General features: G+C 47.6%; 1 protein-coding gene across 3 annotated transcripts in view; it reads left to right on the forward strand.

Annotated features, from left to right (window-relative positions):
• Positions 1–20,292, forward strand: part of Blnk (B cell linker) — a 69,295-nt gene that overhangs the window by 28,180 nt on the left and 20,823 nt on the right. For 2 of the 3 annotated variants that reach the window (XM_052186114.1, XM_052186104.1), the window contains exons 4-8: positions 3,129–3,169; positions 4,934–5,090; positions 7,575–7,738; positions 12,995–13,076; positions 13,966–14,037. In XM_052186114.1, the coding sequence (XP_052042074.1) occupies positions 3,129–3,169; positions 4,934–5,090; positions 7,575–7,738; positions 12,995–13,076; positions 13,966–14,037 (516 nt within the window). Of the gene's footprint in view, positions 1–3,128; positions 3,170–3,706; positions 4,160–4,933; positions 5,091–7,574; positions 7,739–12,994; positions 13,077–13,965; positions 14,038–20,292 lie in introns of those variants that run through there. The other variant, XM_052186123.1, reaches the window with a different exon arrangement.

Raw genomic sequence — 20,292 nt, forward strand, 5'->3', positions numbered from 1 at the left:
TTACTCCTCTCCAATGTCTCCTAATGGCCACCCAGTACAAGCTCTGAAGCCTCAAAAGGCAGTAACAGAGCTGGCCTGTGTAGCGTCAAAGCAGACAATTCAGAAGTGACGTCACTTGAACAGTTTATTCTGTAGAATAAACATCTGCAGGTGCTGCAGGTTGACCCACTCAACAAATAGTTTGTCCTGGGTGGCAGTGGGCAAAGTGCTTGCCATAAAAGTATAAAGATCTGGGTTTGGGTCCCCAGAGACCACAGAAGGCTAAATAGTGAAGCAGTCTGTGACCCCAGCACTCATAGGACAGGATAGGAGCAGGGACAGAATTCCCAGAAGTTCCTAGGACAACTAGCTCAACACGTACACACATGCACACGCACATACACATGAATGCACACATTTTTAAAGATAAGTAATTTCCCAAGCATCATGGCTGCTATGGAAAATAGGAAGAAAAATGAAAGGGTACAGTGGCAAAGAATCAGATGGGAAGGATCTCTCTGAGGAGGTGACATCTAATTCAAAGGCTAAGGGACAAATTGCAAGCATGTCTGTCCCTTGTAGATGAACCAGCAGCATTGGAGATGACAGACTCAAATGCTGGACCTCAGAGTCAGTCCTCAGAGGCCCAACCAGCTATAAGAGGACATCTCTCATGGTTGTTTGGTCATCCCTTCCCCATGGCCGCCTTCTTCTGTTTTCTTCTTTGGAAGAAAGATAGGAAACATCTGCCATATTTTCATCTTTCTGCCTAAACCACATGCTATGGGACTCTTTGTCGAGCCCCACCAGTCCTCCTCCTTTGTGGAAAGGGCACGCCTTCACCCGAGTCCCACTGATTCCACCTTCAATCTTTCCTCTCTGTTGCCATGGCTATAGGTCAGACCCTTACCATTTCTTATTTTGTCATTGGACAGAGCTTCTAAGTGGCCCTCAACATCTGATTCCATTCCTAGTTCACTTCCTCCAGCAGAGACCTGACCCATAATACAGTTCTCTTCATCTTGGCCCCACTGAAGACTTCTGGCTCACCAGAGTACAGTCTCAGGTCACAGGGCTACTGACAAGGTCCTCTCATGTCTAGCCACCAACTGGATATGTAACTGTGGGCATCACTTCTGCTCAACCTTGTCATTTGAGGAATGAAGATCTGCTGGGGTTTGGTCCTGATGCTACAGCGAGCCTCTCTGACATTGGCTTTGGGAATGTGTGTCTTCCCATCTGCAGGACACCAGACGGTGTTCTCTCTGACCTCAAACACCTGATCTTTTCCTGAAATGTTCCATTTAGCCTTTTCTTGTGTGGCACTGGGGCTCAAAGTCAGGACCTCATATATGCTAGGCAAGTGCTTTACATCTGAGCTATAGACTCAGCCCTTCCACGTAGCCTTGATATCAACATATCTGGGTCTCTTAGAACACAGGGATATGGCTTGCTTCACAGTCTGATTTCTAGTTTGGTGGCAGCAGTCAGCTGGGAACTTGTTAGGCATATTTGCCTCCACCCTGCACCCAACTACTGAGTCAGAATTAGCAAGAACTCCCACATATTAAAGTGAAACAACCCTGCTTTAAACTAAATCCACCCAAGTTCCCATCTTAAGAATCAGTCCCATGCACTTTGCCAACAGAGCCTGCTCCCTTTCTTTGCCCCACCCCTTAATCCTTGGAAACTATCCTTTCAGCAAAACCAACTTCACCACTTGCAGTTGTGTCTGTCCTCCTTGTCCTGCCCTCCCCCACACCTAGGTATCCATGACCCAGGGGCGTTTTAAGCTGTTGCCTCTATGTTTTGGGGGTTTCCATTCAACTGCATGCTCCAACTCAGAAATCGGTCCTAGAGCTTCTCAATCCAGGGACTCTCCAGGGACTTCAAAAGAAAGTTACCTAAAGAGACAGGCAAACAGGCAGGCAGACCTACAAGCCGAATCCAAAACCTCTCCAAGTTGCTTTTGGTTATTGGATGCAAGGAGACACAGTAAAGAAACTGCCAACCTGACTGCTCCAGGGTATGATTAGGGGAAAGGTCTTATTGTGCATAAGAGAAATAGTCAGGGGCATCTGGAAGAGTCCAGAGCGGGGGAGGGAGATAGGCCTGGGCTATCTGCAAGGGAAGGGGGGAGAGCTGGAGAAGAGGGAGGAGTGCAGGGGTGGGTAGGGAGAGAATCGTGCAGGGGTGGGTAGGGAGAGAATCGTGCAGGGGTGGGTAGGGAGAGAATCATGCAGGGGTGGGTAGGGGGAGAATTGTGCAGGGGTGGGTAGGGAGAGAATCGTGCAGGGGTGGGTAGGGAGAGAATCATGCAGGGGTGGGTAGGGAGAGAATCGTGCAGGGGTGGGTAGGGAGAGAATCATGCAGGGGTGGGTAGGGAGAGAATCATGCAGGGGTGGGTAGGGAGAGAATCATGCAGGGGTGGGTAGGGAGAGAATCGTGCAGGGGGGGAAATAATAAAGAGAGCAGGGATCTGAGGCAAGGAAGGCCAGGACAGGGGCTAAAATATATCAAGGACTTAGGAACAGGGCTGTGGGAGTCTGGGGGTCAGTCTTAGCCTACAGCCACAGGTAACATGTCAGTGGAGAGCCATTGTCCCTTCTGCCAGAGGTAAGGAAAAAAAATCCGCTCCTTTTGGCAAATGGGAACCAGTTTTACAAGTTCCTGAGAATTCCCGGCTCTTATCTAACCACCAGAAATCCCCGCCCCCTAGAGTCCAGTTTGAGCTGGACCTAGACTCAATTTTGGACTGAGTCAGTGGGCCTACCCTTTGGGAGGGGAGTGGGGCACCTCTTGGACCTGACAGTTATGGAGTTTGTAAAAGGAAAAAAAAAAAAACAGAAAAAGGACAAGTGTAATGTTCCAGAAATGTCCCTTGACAAAGGCAGGTCTAGATAAAGGGCCCCACTATTCTATTCCTGTGGGACTTATCTTTTGTGCTTTTGGTTAAGCTTTCTGAGAAAGAGATGGGGAAAAAAATGACAATATGACTGTCATTACTGTTCAAGGCCCACAGAAAAGCGGCCACCCTTGGTGCCTGTGGCACCCAGCTCAGGGGTCTGGACAGTACATGTGCCTATGGGTCAGCCAGAGCTGGCCAGCTGGATTCATGCTCTGTGCTCTGTGTCCTTCTCCTGTTACAGACAGTCCTGCGGATGAAGAGGAGCAGTGGTCAGATGACTTTGTGAGTGTTTGCCCCTGGGATCAGGAGGGTGCCAGCCTCTTGGGGAGACCTCCTAAATGGCTTCTTTCTGAACCACATGCTGGAGGTGGCAGTGACCTCTGACCTTGCTTACAGCTGACTTGACCCCGTGCTCACCACAAGCCAGGCCAAACACTTTTATGTGTGCAACCTTGCTTTATTCTACCAGAGCCCTGGGAGATAGATATTCTAACCCCATTCTTTGAGCTCACAGACTCCCCAAACCAGAAGTAACACATGCATTTCAATGGTCTGTACTGATAGGCATACTTCCAACCTAAGCTGTCCACTGCTCTCTTACCCCTGACACCAGACAGGAGACCTACCAATACGGAGAGTTCATGCCAGAGCTGGTACACACATAATCTCAGCACTTGGGAGGCTGAGGTAGGAAGATGTGACTGACTGTTTAAGGCCAGTCTGGGTTACTTGGAGAGTTTGATGCCAGGTTACTAAGCAAGCAAAACCATATTTTTTTAAAATGGAGTTAATAATTGGTGCAGGTGCTTCTAGAACCAGAAAGGAACATTTCATTAACTTGCAGTTCCCTAACTCACACCTGGGTCTCAGAACCAGGCTGTCAGCTACCAAGGGACCTGCTATGACCAAAAGAGCATCAGTCATGCATCCTAGGACACAGTGAAAAAGAGGGACCTAGCTGTAGTGACCCTGGCAGGTGATTTAGCAGAATAAGCTGTCACCCTTCTCCAAATGGCCCTGTTGTTTGAAGGGGCCCTGCAGCCACACCTGATGGGAACCGAGTCTTGCTGAGACCGTGCATCTTTAAAGTTCTCTTTAACATACTTACATCCAGCCACAGTGTACCTTCCACAATGTTACCATGCTCTGATCTGAGTTTCAATCTGTGAGGAACCCTACCTTACAGAGAAGAAAGCAGAGGTCAGAGGTCATAAGGACAGAACTGACACTTCCATTGTTCCTCGCCTGAATGAGGACTCTGAAAACTTTCAGGCCAGTGTCTAGAATCGAATCTGTGTTCGCCACCTGGAGTGGATGTGGTCTTTAAGACAGCAGTTCCTCCTCCTTCAACCGCAGAAAAAATGAAAAGAAAAATAAGGGGAAGGGTGATCTCATTGCGGGTCACTGGGGCATGAAGTTCCTCCTAGAACCTAGGGTAGCGGAAACCAGAGTGTCGTGGCTGCGCCCCCTGCTGGCCTCAGCGCAAGATCGCATCTGCGGCCGAGAGGGAGAAGACCGCTTTCTAGCAGAAATAAGAATTTGAAAGAAGGCAAGGATATCAGAGAATTTGGAGGGAGAAAGGGGAGGGGGGAAATGGTGTTATTATATTATAATCGCAAGAAATAAAAGAAGTAAACTTTATAAAGAAGTCCTAGAACGAGGAACACAAAGTAGAAATTAACCGGGAGAGTAGGGGCTGACCTACCCTGAAGTTAAAAAGCCAAGATGAACAAGGGTTGGTTAAATTCCCCTAGCGGTTATTTTTACTTTGATGGGTCTCTGCTGCCAATAGTATGAAACACAGGCTTGTTCCTAAGGCATTTAGGCCAGACAGTGGGAGCATTATAACACGGAAAGGAGACAATTGTCTGTCTCTGCACTGGAAAGTCCTGTGTGATCGTGGTAGAAGCTGTGGAGCAAGCTGATGCGAACGGTCTCCATCAGGGTCCGCTTCCTGTCCTCTGCTGCTAGAACTCCTCCTGCCTCCTAAGGCGGAATCATTAGACAGCACCCGCAGGGGTACCAAACACATGCTTACATTTGCAGGACAGTGACTATGAAAACCCAGATGAACATTCGGACTCCGAGATGTACGTGATGCCCGCAGAGGAGACGGGCGACGATTCCTATGAGCCGCCTCCCGCCGAGCAGCAGACGCGGGTGGTCCATCCGGCTCTGCCCTTCACGAGGGGCGAGTATGTAGGTGAGGCCACTGTGGACGCTGGGACCGCAGGATGGGGAGACGACCGGCAAACATAGCTGCTGCTTGAGGGTCCCCTGCCTGTCTCCACTCTCACTTTCGAGCAGCAGTACAGGAGCGGAGCAGGCGCACAGTGGGGTGGGGGCAGGGGGCGGGGGCGGGGATAGCACAAACGCGCACAGTGGGGTGGGGGCCGGGGGTCGGGGGTCGGGGATAGCACAAACGTTATGGCTTTCTCATTTTATGGGGAGCATTTTTCCCAGGTTGGAAGCATTGAACAGATTCTCTGAACTGATAAAGAAGTGTACCCTAAGGATTGCTCTCCCTGCCCTCCCCCTCCCCAACCTCCCCTCTCCCATCATAACCCATAGGAAGTCAACCTAGACATTAGTTCTGTTTCGCCTGAGAACTCCGTCATCCAAGGCAATGCAACTTCAGAGAAACCCACACAGAATAACGGTGCCCTTCAAGGACCTGAGTGTCCACCGAAGCCCCTTCTTTATTCTGTTTCAGACAGCTTTGCACACGGGCCATTTAGACTGTGGATGTCCACTGGGGAGGGGGGAGCCTTAGTCAGTGAGCCTTGGACCTACAATCAGTTAGATCAGTTGACACTGCACAATCTGACTTTGAGGCATGCCTTTGGTCAAGAAGTCTGTCATGGTAGCACAGGTCTATAATCCTAGCTGGTGGGTGGGGAGGAGGCAGGAGGATCCCAAGTTTCAAGGCTGGGCAACTTAACAAGACCACACCTCGAAATAAAAAGTTAAAAAAAAAAAACATAAACAAAACAAATGACACCAGGCTGGCAGTGTAGCTCAGTGGTAGAGTTCTTACCTAGCTTGTGTAAGATATCAGGAGGAACAGTAAAAATCATTTCTGTTCTTGTCGTAGCAAGGGACTAAGAGGTTCCCTGAAGGCAGGTGTATTGAGTGTGTTCATAACCAGGGCAGTGTTTGCATGTGCGCAGAAAGAACATCCTCACAGCTGTCGGCAGCCTCTCCGCAGGGTACCAGTTGATGCTGGTTCTTTGTTCCACAATTAGCCTGTTGGGCCCTTACTCTGGCCAGAACCATGCTCGGCCCTGAGCATTTAGCAGTGAGCAAGGCAGCAATACTCTTGCTATGTTCTATATATCACAGGGCGCTGCTTTGTTGTTATGGCTTTTTATCCCTGTCAGTATTGTGGAACAGGGATGCATCTTCACTGTATAGAGCAAGAAGAGACTGCAGGCAGGGAGCTAACTGGGCCAAGGTTATATAGGTGCTGAACTCAGGTACGAACTAGGCCTCTCAGCTCCATAGCTCCTAAGGGGCAGGCCTTAAGCCCCGCCCCATGCACTCCCCCACTGGATGTGGTAAATGTTTTTGTTCACCCACAGCAGCGATCCAGAGAGGGGCAGGCAGTATTAGGTGCACAGTGCAAACCAGAAGCCACGACTCAACGTTTTGCTACTTCTCATGGGTTTAATTAAACATTGCGTTGAAAATTCTATATAAACACCAGCACCTGTGGGGAGGGGCATACCTAGTTGTTGCTAAGAAATTGTGGGGTGGAGCTTAGACAGAATCCTAACACCAAGAGCAGCAAACAAATAAAACTGGCAAAGCAGACGCCCTAGTAGTGTGAGCACTGTAAATGTGACATTGGCCACATACCTCAGACAATGAAGAAATAAGTTCTGAGAGCGAGGAGCACTGAGAAAAGCACACATAGTGTCGGGGTGTGACAGGCAAGGTAGTGTCACAGGAGGAAGCAGGACAACCAGCAGTGTGCTGCAAGGCTCTGCACTGCCTGGGATGGGAGAGGCCAGGGCATCCTTATGCTAAGAACTTCTGAGAATTCTTCGGTCCAATCAGAAGGCAGCTCACAGCGTCGCTGGGCAGGCTGGGTATCTGAAGCCCTCACGGAGCATGATGGGATCAGATCCATTTATTAAGCAGAAGAAACCCAGACCCATCCGGCACTGGAGCTCTTTCTCAGATTCCTGCTCAAAAGGATAGTCCTGGACAAAGCAGGCTCGCCTGGTTTCTCCAGGAGTTGAGGGAAAGAACGTCTCGGTATATTCTGGAGGATGTAAAACCCATCACAACAGATTGCATCCAGAAGTCCAGAGTAGGACCACTTTTAAAGCCCCGAGATGTCTCCACTGTAAATGCAGCTGAGAAGCAGACGCCTCGCTTCCACGTGCTACTCCTGCCCACAGTGCTTAGTAGAGTGCTGGGCTCTCGGCTCTCCCAACCCCATAGGCTCTTATCATCCCCCTCCCAATGAGGTCTTGGGGACCTTCTGCTAGTTAGCACACAGGTAAATAGACAGTTGGCAATTGATGCTTTCTGTCTACCTGTTGACTTGTCTCCTTTAAGAACCACGCTGATCCTTTGCGGCTAGATAGACGCCTCTGGCTCTGTGTTTTTTTAGATCCCCATGACGTCCACACAATGAATGACCCAAAGCCTCTTTTGTGTTGTCTTGTGTTTGTTCAAGATAATCGATCCAGCCAGCGGCACTCTCCACCCTTCAGCAAGACACTTCCGAGTAAGCCCAGCTGGCCTTCAGCAAAAGCAAGGCTGGCCTCCACCCTGCCAGCCCCCAACTCTCTACAGAAGCCTCAAGTGCCCCCCAAGCCCAAAGACCTCCTTGAAGATGAGGTAAAGTAAGCTTAGGAGGAGAGCTGTAGGGACTGGGGAAGTAGTTCTGGAATGACCTCCCTTCCTCTAAACCTTGCTGGTCTCCATGTCCCTCAGGGTGACACTGAGGAGAACAGGCTTTCTCTGAAATCGGCACATGGAACCCATTTTATTCATCTCAGCTTTCCACTGATTGTGTGTGTGTGTGTGTGTGTGTGTGTTGGATCTGAGCCTCCCCTGTTTTCCCCCACAATGCCTTCACTGCTTTTACTTCTACTTCCGCACCAAGCCTCTAGGAATCCAGAGACCCACCTCATCAACCTTCCCTCTGTCACTGCCTGCTCCTTGGGAGTATTATTTCGATTGGGATTGTCGCCTCTTGAAAGTAACCCAGTGAAGTGTTCAGGTTGTGTGACAATGGCTGCCCCAACCTAGTAGTCCCTGACTCTCATGGCATTTGCGTTTTAAAAACAAAGACAACCCTTACATGGGGCCATTAAGATGCTCCTACATGGTATGTAGTCACTGATAAATGGATATTAGCCCAGAATCTCAGAATACCCAAGACACAATTCACATACCAAATGATGCCCAAGAAGAAGGAAGGGGAGGCCCCTTGTCCTGGAAAGGCTCAGTGCAGCAGTGTAGGGGAATACCTGGACAGGGGAAGCAGGATAAGGTTGATTGAGGAATAGGGAGAGGGGAAGAGGGCTTATGGGACTTTTGGGGAGGGGGAAACCAGGAAAGGGGAAATCATTTGAAATGTAAATAAGGAATATATCTAATTTGAAAAAAAAAAACAAAAGATGCTCCTACAGGAGGGCACTGAAGATAGCTCCAAGCCATTACCAGACAATCTTAGAGAAGCTACTCTGAGAAACCACTTCTTTTGAGATGCCTGCTGGTGCTAAACCAGTTGTGAAATGACCTCCATTTGTGTCTTTATATACTTTCCAGTAAGAAGACAGAAAAGAGGACCTTTTAAAGCACAGTAGTGACAATATCTAGGTCTAAATTCTTTCTGATCCTGTCAGCTCTGGGATTTTAGGCAAGCTGGCCGACCTCTCTAGGTCTGTTTTCTTCCTTCCTTCCTTCCTTCCTTCCTTCCTTCCTTCCTTCCTTCCTTCCTTCCTTCCTTCCTTCCTTCCTTCCCTTCTTTCTATTCTTACTATTTTGATATTTAATAGATAGATATAGTTCTTACAGACACACACACACACACACACACACTGGGTGTCTATCATATTCTAGACTTTTTGAAGGTCAGTTTTCCCGTTTCTCCTGAACCCCGAGTGCGGGTGGCAGCAGCCCACACTGAGTCAGAGCTGCTGAGCGCATGGTAGCACAGCTCAGTTGTAAATGAACCCTTTCCTCATGTTCCATGGGCTCACTGTTCTTACAATGTATGCACACATCGGCCTCCTCAAAGGCTCCTCATGTCTCTCGCCTCTACACACTTCTGCACCTGGTTACTGCTCTGGGGATAGTGAAAGGCGGATGGCGGCAGACTTGGGGAGCGGTTTCTCAATACTCAGTCTGTCAGCCAGAGAGGTGACTTAAAGCAACATTCCTGTCTCTTTAAAGCAGGCATGGGGGAAGGGGACATAGTAGTATAGAAGAGAGAAAGGGTCATAAAACTCTTAACCCTGGGCAAATTCACTTGAAGATGAGACTTTAGGCACAGAAGCAACAGGCTGTGCCAGGATCTCCACGTTTGTCCGTCCATCTGTCCGTCTGTGATTAGCTGGGAAGGAGTTCAGTGAGTCAGGGCAGAGTTCTGCACATACCAGTCCTGCAGAGGTGGCTCAAGGAAGCCTGGACCAGTGGGAAGGGAGTAGAGGAGGCTGTAATCTGGAAGGAGCAGATGGAAAGCTGACATTAGAAAAAGGTTACATGCTGGGTGTGGTGGTGCACAGCCTTATTCCCAGCACTAGGGGGTCAGAGGCAGGCAGATTTTCTGAGTTGGATTTTTTTGTAGACTGCTTTTGGTCTACAAAAGCAAGTTCCAGGGCACCCAGGGCTATACAGAAAATTCTTAAAAATATAACAACAACAACAAAGGTTACAAAGAAAACAAACTGGCTAAAGTGTTTGCCTTGCAAGGAGGAAGACCAGAGTTCATTTCCCACAGAAGCACATAAAAAAGCACGGGTGATGTTGCTTGTCTGCAATCCCAACACTGGTGGAGACAGGTTAGGGAATGAGTCCCAGGCCAATAAATAAATAATAGGTAGATAGATAAGTAGATAAATAATTTAAAAATAAGTCAAATAAACAAAACTCATAAAGAGAATGGTCCCTAAACAATGGCACTTGAGATTCTTCCCTGCGCCCATGTCTTTCTGCACCTGCATGCACAGAGGACCAAGGCTCTGTTGGTAGAGTATTTTCCTAGCCTCTACAAAGTACTGGATTCCATTACCAGCACCACATAAATGAGGAGTGGTGGCAGAGATCAGTAATTCCAGCACCCAAGGTCAGGGTTCGTGGTCATCCTTTCCTACAGAGTAAATTCAAGGCCAGGCTAGGCTGCATGGTACCCTGTCTTGGGAGGGAAAAAGAATCTGTAAAAAGGAAAGAGAAAAGGCAAAACTAACATACACAGACACACACACACACACACACACACACACAGAGAGAGACAGAGACAGAGACAGAGACAGTGACAATGACAGAGACAGACAGAGACAGAGGCATACCTTTTTCTTTTTCTAGCACTTAGAACCTTATATATATCTAATAGTTTATGATTTATTTTGTTTGTTGTTTGGAGCTGTTTGTTTGTTTGTGGTTGTTTTCCTTTGTTGAGAGAAGGTCTGTATGTAGTGTTTGCTGTCCTAGAACTCACAAAGATCTGCTTGCCTCTACCTCCTAAGTGCTGGGCTCAAAAGCATACACCACTCCACCTGATCTTGATAAACTGTTCAGCCAGCTTTGAACTTGCTGTGTTCACAGGCTGGCAAAGTTATGATCCTCTTGCCTCAGCCTCCCAAGTAGCTGAGACTACAGATGTGTAAACCATCGCTGGCCTACTAATATCTTTGACTCACACCTTACAATCACTGAAGTTTCTCAGCCATGTGGAGGTCGTGCTACTTGCATTTAAAGGATCGGTTGATAGCCTGGGGCGATGGTTCGTGTTTACAATCACAGATCTCAAGAGGTCGAGGCAGGGGGATCTGTAGCTAAAGTCATTCTCAAATATTCAGCAAGTTTGAGATAAATCTATAATAAAAGAGATCCTGTTGTGGTTGTTGTTGTTATTGTTGTTGTAGAGTAATTACTGCTCACACTACAGCTACGGTTTTGTGGATTATTCATGGGATAGTGGAGTTTATATCAGGACCTTACAGTAATGTCTGTGGGCTCCTGAAGGGGCAGACTGTGGTGGAGCTCCATCACGTACCTGTAGCAGGTGGCAATTTCAAACCACAGAGCTGTAGGACCAGAAATGCACATTGCGAGTCTTCTCTTATTGAACAAACAGAATTTGTTGGGAGTGAGTCCAGTCTTTACTGTCATTTCCCTTTTGAAATAAAGACATCTCAGGTCCAGAAGTAGCATTATTCTAAGTAGATTGCGTTCTAGATGCAGTAGACAGGATGACGCCCGTTGAAGGTGAAGAAATGAGAAATGACAACTAACCAGAGAGAAGGAAGAACTCTAAAAGAGGAGTGGAAAGGTGGGAGGGTGGGCTGTGGCTGTGGAGTGCTGGAAGTGACTGGGTTCCAATCCTGTAGCTATTGCCTTGTGCAAGCACTGTGTCCTCTCCATACCTCAGAGCTGGTGGTAGTACCTACCTGACAAGGCTGTTAAAATGGCTGAACAAGGTAATGTGTGTTGGTTTGTTTTTCTGCTCCTGGTAAATTTCCAATCAGTCTACCAGGACAGTTTAGAAAATCCATCTTTAAGATCTAGGTAGAGCATTTGTATTTTCTCAGTATAAAAAAAATTTATCCCTCTGTACATTTGTGGTCCACTGGTTGTTGACAAAGACCAAGAAAATTTAATAAAGAGGTAACTGATTAAAAACAAGTAACAATGCTAGAAATAAATTCATATCCACATGCAAAATGTGAGAACTGGACCCTGTTTCATACCATAGACAATATCAACCAGAAGTGGATCATAGACCCAAATGTAAGACATGAAACTATTGGGCTCTTAGAGGGAAAAAGCATAAGTGTCAATCTTTATGGCCTTGAGTTAGGCAACGGTTATTAATGACACCAAAACACAAATATAGAAAAAAATTACACAAATTAGACTTAAAATTTAGATCTTTGGACCTGAAGCAGTACATCAAAAAAGCATGAGCAAGGCCCATTACACATGCCTGTAATCCCAACACTGGGAAGACTTCAGCTCAGTGCTTCTGTATGCCACATAGTGAGACTCAAAACTGGAGAAAAAAAATGCAAGTCATGGATCTCATATAGGACTTAATATCTAGGACAGTCAAGGAACTAATATACCATAACAATAAAAGGCCAACAACCCAATTAAAAGTGGAAAAGGGTATTAATAAGCACCTGAAGAGATGCTAGGAAGCATTAGCTATCAAAGAAAAATGGATCCAAACTACAAGACATGCCTAGCATCGTACTAGGTATTTTAGAAGCCCAGAGATTAAAATACTCAAGCATTGGCTGAATACTGACATAGTGGTCTGAATGAAAATAGCCCCCATGGTCTCAGGCATTTGAACACATGGTCCCCAACAGGTGGCACTGTTTGGGAAGGTTTAGGGGGCGTGGCCTTGCTGGAAGGAGTATGGCTTTTGGGTTTTTATAATCTCACTCCCACATCTATTTAAGGCTCTGTTTCATGCTTGTGATTAAATATGTGAATGCTCAGCTCCCTGCTCCTGCTACCACCTCTTCTGTTTGCTATTGTGCCCACCCCCAACCCCCTGTACACCATCATGGACACTTATACCTCCAGGACTTATCCCTCTAGGCCAAATAAACTCCTCTTTCTATAGCTTTCATCTGCTCCTGATGTTTTATCACAGAAAACACCACTGATATTTTCTTTTTTCTTAAGGGACTTCAGCAGCCATGAACTTAGCATTCATGGAACAGAGTCTGGTAGACAAGCCCCTGTAGATACAATGGATAACTAAATGCCAAAAGGTACCCCATTGTAAGCAATTTTACAGTGTGTGACTTACAGCCCATTAAAGCTTTTATAGACACAGAAATTTCTTTCTCCCACAATTAACTATGAATATGCAACAAACATTACACGTTCTCTTCACTTCTATATTTCCTTTAGGCTGATTATGTGGTTCCTGTGGAAGATAACGATGAAAACTATATCCATCCCAGAGAGAGCAGTCCACGGCCTGCTGAGAAAGGTAAGTGTTTGGAGTTTGGAGTCCTTGAAAACTTCCAGCAGTTAGGGGCTACCCGGCTGCTCAGCAAGCAAGCCCTGGGGAGGTCAGACCAGACAAGGGCTGCTCCTCTGTAGCCACGCCCCCTCTGGCTAGCCAAACTTCTGCTTCAGAGCCTTATTCCTTCCTCCATGTTCTGGGTTTTATTCCCTGGTTATGACAGCACTGGGTATGATCTTAAGCTTGCCTTTACTCAGAATGGTTCTCAATAGCTCTCACTGGACTGCAAGAGCTTTGTATGAGCTTGAAGACCAAGCCACCCAGTGAATAAAGCAACACCTACACATCACCTCTCTTCTCTCCTCAAACAACCTCAAAACCCAAGGGAATTTGTGTATGGAAGGGAAGGAGGCATGATCAATTTGGCATCACCATGGTTAGGTTTAATATACTTTTGATTAAAATGAAACAAAGCAAAACTTTGTCTCTCAAACCTCCAGGAGCTGATATTCTGATCCAGTATGTGTTTTAACAGATTATCTTTATTTCATTTCTTGGTTTTTCAAGACAGGGTTTCTCTGTGTAGCCCTGGCTGTCCTGGAACTCACCCACCCTGTAGTCCAGACTGGCCTCGAACTCAGAAATCCTCCTGCCTCTGCCTCTGCCTCCCAAGTGCTGGGATTAAAGGCGTGCACCACCACTGCCCAGCTATTTCATTTCTTTAATCACTAATAAGTACACCCATCCCTGAGCTTCCCCTAAGGAGATTTATTTGAATAGCTTATGGGATTAATGGGGGTCATAGAATCTCTGCAGATTCTCTGCTTTGACTGATCACATTTGTGTCTACAATAACTTTCCTCAATGAAACAGGTCTGCAATCTCTCTGCATATGCATGTTTGTGTGTTTCAGCCCCCATGGTGAATAGATCAACCAAGCCAAACAGCTCCTCAAAGCACGTGTCGCCTCCAGGGCCTGTTGCAGGTTAGTAGATGTATGGTTTGGTTTTGAATCTGTTCTGGAAGGTATGTACAATTAAGATCATACATGAACAATCACCTATATCCCCAAGTTTCCTAGGACAGGGAACAAAGTCTTAGTCCATGCCCACAGGCTTCCTGGAAGGGCCTGACCTCCTCTACCCACTAGACTGCAAAATCATCTCCCTAAACATGATGGGTAAAAATATCCCCACGTAGTATCAAGTATCTCTGAGTTAGATTCAACTTATAGCTGGGTGAGAACCATCAATTTAAACAAACCATATATCTTAGTCCATAGGGACTTGTCTCCCAGTAAGGGTAAAATCTCTAGATGGTATTCAGCTTTTAGATGGAAAAGATACATAGAATTTGTATTTCTGAGCTTTCTCTAAGTTGGTTAGGATTTATCATTGGAGTACCTTGCTGGGCCAATCCTAGCCAAGGTATGCTGCAAGGATCATACAGTGCAGCAGATCTCACACAAGAGACTTATTGGCGTGTGTGTGTGTGTGTGTGTGTGTGTGTGTGTGTGTGTGTTGGGGGATACAAAAGGATGTCTTGAAGCAGAAATGTGAGAAAGATAGAGGCAAAGAGACAGAGTGAGAGACATTTGACATACAGAGACTGGGAGACAGGTGGCTTTTAAATGGTTGGTGACTAGGGAGGATGTAGTTGCTGGCACTGAGTCTCTGAGGGCAGGATTGGGTGGGGGGATGGAAACACCTGTTTTCTAACAGGTATCATTTAAAATTGTATTCCTCAAAACAAGAAAAGGTGGTGATTGAACATACCTTTAATCCCAGCACTCAGGAGGCATAGGCATGAGTTTTAGAACAGACAGGGCTACACAGAGAAACCCTGTCTTGAAAAAACCACCAAACAAACAAACTAACAAACTAGATAGATAGATAGATAGATAGATAGATAGATAGATAGACAGACCCTTAAAATTTACAAATCCCCAAAAATGTGAAACTTGAACTTCACACTAATGCAGTCAAAATTGTTGCAGAATTGCTGGGTGGAATCTTTTGTGTGCATGCCTCAAAATACAGGGTGTTACATACTTTAACAACAACAACGACACAGAATGCTTGCAGAGAGCTGGAACTCTGGAGGCTAAAGTGCTGATTCTGGGGGCAGGGTAGGAAAACAAAATGTTGAATGTGAAGTTGAAATAGAGTGATGTGCAATACACGCACGGAAGCAGGATGCACACGGGACAGGACACGCACGGAAGCAGGACACACACGGGACAGGACGCACACGGGACAGGACACACACGGGACAGGACGCACACGGGACAGGACGCACACGGGACTGGATGCACACGGGACTGGACGCACACGGGACTGGACGCACACGGGACAGGACGCACACGGGACAGGACGCACACGGGACAGGACGCACACGGGACAGGACGCACACGGGACAGGACACACACGGAAGCAGGACGCACACGGGACAGGACGCACACGGGACAGGACGCACACGGGACAGGACGCACACGGGACAGGACACACACGGAAGCAGGACGCACACGGGACAGGATGCACACGGGACAGGACGCACACGGGACAGGACGCACACGGGACAGGACACACACGGAAGCAGGACGCACACGGGACAGGACGCACACGGGACAGGACACACACGGGACAGGATGCACACGGGACAGGACGCACACGGAAGCAGGACGCACACGGGACAGGATGCACACGGGACAGGATGCACACGGGACAGGACACACACGGAAGCAGGACGCACACGGGACAGGATGCACACGGGACAGGACGCACACGGGACAGGACGCACACGGGACAGGACACACACGGAAGCAGGACGCACACGGGACAGGATGCACACGGGACAGGACACACACGGAAGCAGGACGCACACGGGACAGGACGCACACGGGACAGGACGCACACGGGACAGGACGCACACGGGACAGGACACACACGGAAGCAGGACGCACACGGGACAGGATGCACACGGGACTGGACGCACACGGGACAGGATGCACACGGGACAGGATGCACACGGGACAGGATGCACTGAAGCCCTGACAATGAGTTCCTAGCTGAGGAAGTAAACAGCAGCTGACGCCCTAACCTGCACCTTTAAAACAAACACCTTTACGTTTCTTGCTCAGGACAGAGAGAGACTGAAGCTGGTTTTGTTTGTTTTGTTTTGTTTTTCCTTCTACATTTATGCGTGTGACACACCACCCACCACACTTCTCCCTTACAGTGTCCCAGCCAAGAGCTGCACTCTTTCAGAAAGGGAGGTGAGTGACACTTACACCATTGCCAGGATCCTGCTCATGTGCCCCTTGGCCTGGCTGCCCTGTGGGAGACCTGAGGACCTGGCTGGTGAAGAGAAGAGTCTGTCTCCATTCTCCCTCACAGAAACACCCTCCATCCTCTCCAGAAGGGAGGCAAGGGTGACATGCCAGCAAAACAATATGGAGTCGTGGCTGAAGAGAGAGGTGCCTGCCTGGGTTCACAGTGCAGGTGGCCCCTGCCCTTTGCCCTCTCCGAGTCTCCATCTGTCCCACCTGGTGTTAGGGAGGTACAGAGGCCACATCTGCAATCCCTAGCACTCTGCCAGCACCCACAGACACTGGGGTATTCATCACAAGACACTACTAATAATCCTGTTTACTAATCCTTTATAAGTTATAATTTGAATATTGCAAATCTCATCCATCTTAATCTAAAGTCAATGACTTTTATGAACTATGATGTTTATAGTATAGTACCGCATTATGTAACCGTTACCACAGTGCACTGTAGAACATTTCCATGCCCGCCCAGCCAAGGTCCCTTATGTCTATTTGTATATAGTCAGTGCTAGTTCCGCTCCTGGGTCCAGGCAACCACGAGTCTGTTTCTGTTGCTGGAAACCTGCTTTTGCTGACCTTTCGTATAGACAGGATCACTCACTATGTAGCCCTGCACATCTGGCTTCTGAACATCTGGCCCTTTCCCCTCACTATCAAGCCTTTAGGCATCAGATATATTTGCTCCTTTTCCAGTGCTATTGATTCTGGCTATGTCCAACTGAATTTTAAAATGTCAGATTTATGCTGTTGTCTGATCCCCCAAAAATGAATTTGAAAAGATGACTGCCCCCATTTCACAGGGCACCTGAGACAGTGTTTGTAAGAAGTCACCCAGACAGTTTGGTGACAGAAGTAACTAGAATGCTGACTTCCCTTTTTTTTTTATTGTCTATTTTCTTTATTTACATTTCAAATGTTATCCCCTTTCCCTGTTTCCCCTCCCCTTCCCAGAAACTCTCTATCCCCTCCCGCTCCCCCTGCTTCTATGAGGATGTTCCTCTACCCACCCACCCATTCCGGCCTCCCCACCCTCAATTCCCCTACACTGGGGCATCTATTGAGCCTTCATAGGAACAAGGGCCTCTCCTCCTATTGATGCCTGACAAGGCAATCCTCTGCTACATATGCAGCTGGAGCCATGTGTACCCCTTGGTTGGTGGCTTAGTCCCTGGGAGCTCTGGAGGGTCTGATTGGTTGATATTGGCTCAGCAGTTAAGAACACTGGCTGTTCTTCCAGAGGTCCTGAGTCCAATTCCCAGCAACTACATGGTGGCTCACAACCAACTGTAATGGGATCCGATGCCTCTTCTAGTATTACTCATATACATATAATAAATGAATGCTGTCTTCCTAATGCAAGACCACATAGGTTTTTGTTGTTGTTGTTGTTGTTTATGCATTTGTCAAGGGACAGAGCATGCGCATGTCATGGTACACATGTGGAGGTCAGAGGACAGTTTTGTAAAGTCAGTTCTCTCCTTTCCCCGAGAGGGTTCTGGGGACTGAGCTTAGGGCCTCAGGGTTGGCTGCAAGCACCTCACTGGCCCAAGAGCATCATGGCACCTCAGAGCAGAGCCCGAAGGGCCTCCTCCTGTCTGCTGGCTAAAAGCTGGTGTGGGGGTGGGGTCTGCCCTTTTACCTGCTTCCTGGGTTTTCAGGCATGGCTGCCTACTCTGCCCTGATGTCTTCTATCGGAGTATGTGTGGCTGGCCTGTTTGCAGTGTCAACCTTAATGTTCAGTATTACTCAGCAGTTGGACAATCACAGCGGGACTCGAGCACCATGGTTGGATGACACCAGTTTATTTTCATGTGACACATACAGCTTACTGTATGTAAAGGGACACAGTTAAAAAAAAACTGTTGATGTAACTGTCCCATTATTGGGGGAAGGTTTTCATTGTGAGTTAGAGAGAAAAAAGTATCCAGAGGTGCCTGGAAGAGTCCAGAGCAGAGAAAAAGAGAAACAGACTGGACATGGCCAGAGCTAGGGAAGCAGGGAGAGGCAGAGAATAGTGGAGATGTTAATAGATAGAAAATGCAGCACACATGTACATGTGTGCATGCACACATACATATGCACACACACATACACACCCACATACATACACACATATACACCCCCACTCCCAATACACATACCCCCACAGACTCCCATATATATATATATATACACACACACACATACATACACACATGTACATGTGTGCATGCACACACACATATGCACACACACATACACACACACATACAAACACATACCCCCACAGACTCCCATATATATATATATATATACACACACACACACACACACACACACATGCACACATATACACATACATATACACCCCCACTCCCACATACACATACCCCACACACACACATACATACACACACACACACACACACACACACACACAGGGCGCGGGTGGGGAGTGTTGTTGAACAAATCAAGTAGATTATAAGAAGGATAAGTAGGTAATGTGGGGTGGGGGAGGGAAGCCCTGGATGCCAGTGTGGTCTTTGAAGTGTGTAGCAGCTACTTCTGATACTGAGGGGTCCTGGAGGCCCGCATGGGCCTTGTTGGTATGCTAACAACTGCCTTAGGTGTATGTCTGTGGACAGCCAAGGGAAATGACTCCAAGCAGGTGGGGAAGGGTGGGGACCGTCTCACACATTTCTGAGGAACAATGGCTATTATCTAACTGCCTGGAATCCTTCTGCCATCCAGCCTGAGCTCATTTCTGGATATATGGACAGTCTGAGACCTAACACTTAGAAATGTGGTTCTCTTTCTTACATGTTTCCTAAAATTGTATCTAGGTCAGGCAAGCCATAAGTAGGAGCAGTACTGGAGAAGGCACGCCTCCATAGGGTGCTGGTGAAGGCCCAGAGCCATCTGGACCACCCACTCTGGCCTTTAGTGACATTAGCACCCAACTCAGCCAATACTGTGTGAAGAAAAAGATGGTTGAGAGAATAGCCCTGTGGCCAGACTTTCAATACTTTCCGAGGCCTTTTTCTTCAGGATACATGAGGAGAGTATGGCTCTCCTTCTGGATACCTTGCACGGAGCCTGTGAGCGCCTCTCAGTGCTTACCACAGGTCCTCAGTAGTCTCCAGTAGTATTTGGTAACTGATTTCTGTGTTTACAGTAAAACTATAACACTGGAGGGGGCAGCAGATCTGGCCCAAACTTACAGAGTATCCCCTGCATGTCCATTAGGAACCGGAGACCGCTCTATATACTAGTCTCTTAGTGAGATGATTATTCGGGGCTTGGGAGGTGTCTCAGTGAATATGGCACTTACTGATCAAACAGGATCTTGGATCTGAGTTTGGATCCCCAAGCACGCATGTAAAAGGTCAGGCGTGAGCATGGATGCAACTACAATTCCATCACTGTGAGGAGTAGAGACAGAGGGTCACTGGGGCCTGACGGCTGCCAGCCTACCTCCGGGTTTAGTCAAAGACCCTAAGAGGGATAAGGCAGAATAGTGGAGCAGGACACGTGACACCCTCTTCTGTTTTCTTCTCGCACACACACACATACATGCGTATATACCACAGGCAATGTTTATTCAGTTCACTTTGATCCAATAAAAAAGTCTCATCACGAACCTCCTGCTAACTGAGTGGTGTCCAAGAAGCCACGCATGTAGGGAAACTGTCATCTCTCACTACCTCCTTCATGTTGTCTGCTTTATTTTAAGGCGGGAAGGTGGGGAGGCTATGGATACAAGGTCAAGGGTCCCTTCTATGACTTCAGGAGATTTGATGGGGGGAATGGCCTTGAACTTGCCCATGAGTCAAAAGAGATCTTGTTAGAATGGCATTCTGACCTACAGCCTGCAACAGAGTTTTTTATGTTAGCATGTTTTCTTTTTGTGTGTGTGAGCGACTGTGTGTG

Source organism: Apodemus sylvaticus, chromosome 1, assembly GCF_947179515.1.
Source record: "Apodemus sylvaticus chromosome 1, mApoSyl1.1, whole genome shotgun sequence".
In the NCBI taxonomy this organism is placed as follows: Eukaryota; Metazoa; Chordata; class Mammalia; order Rodentia; family Muridae; genus Apodemus; species Apodemus sylvaticus.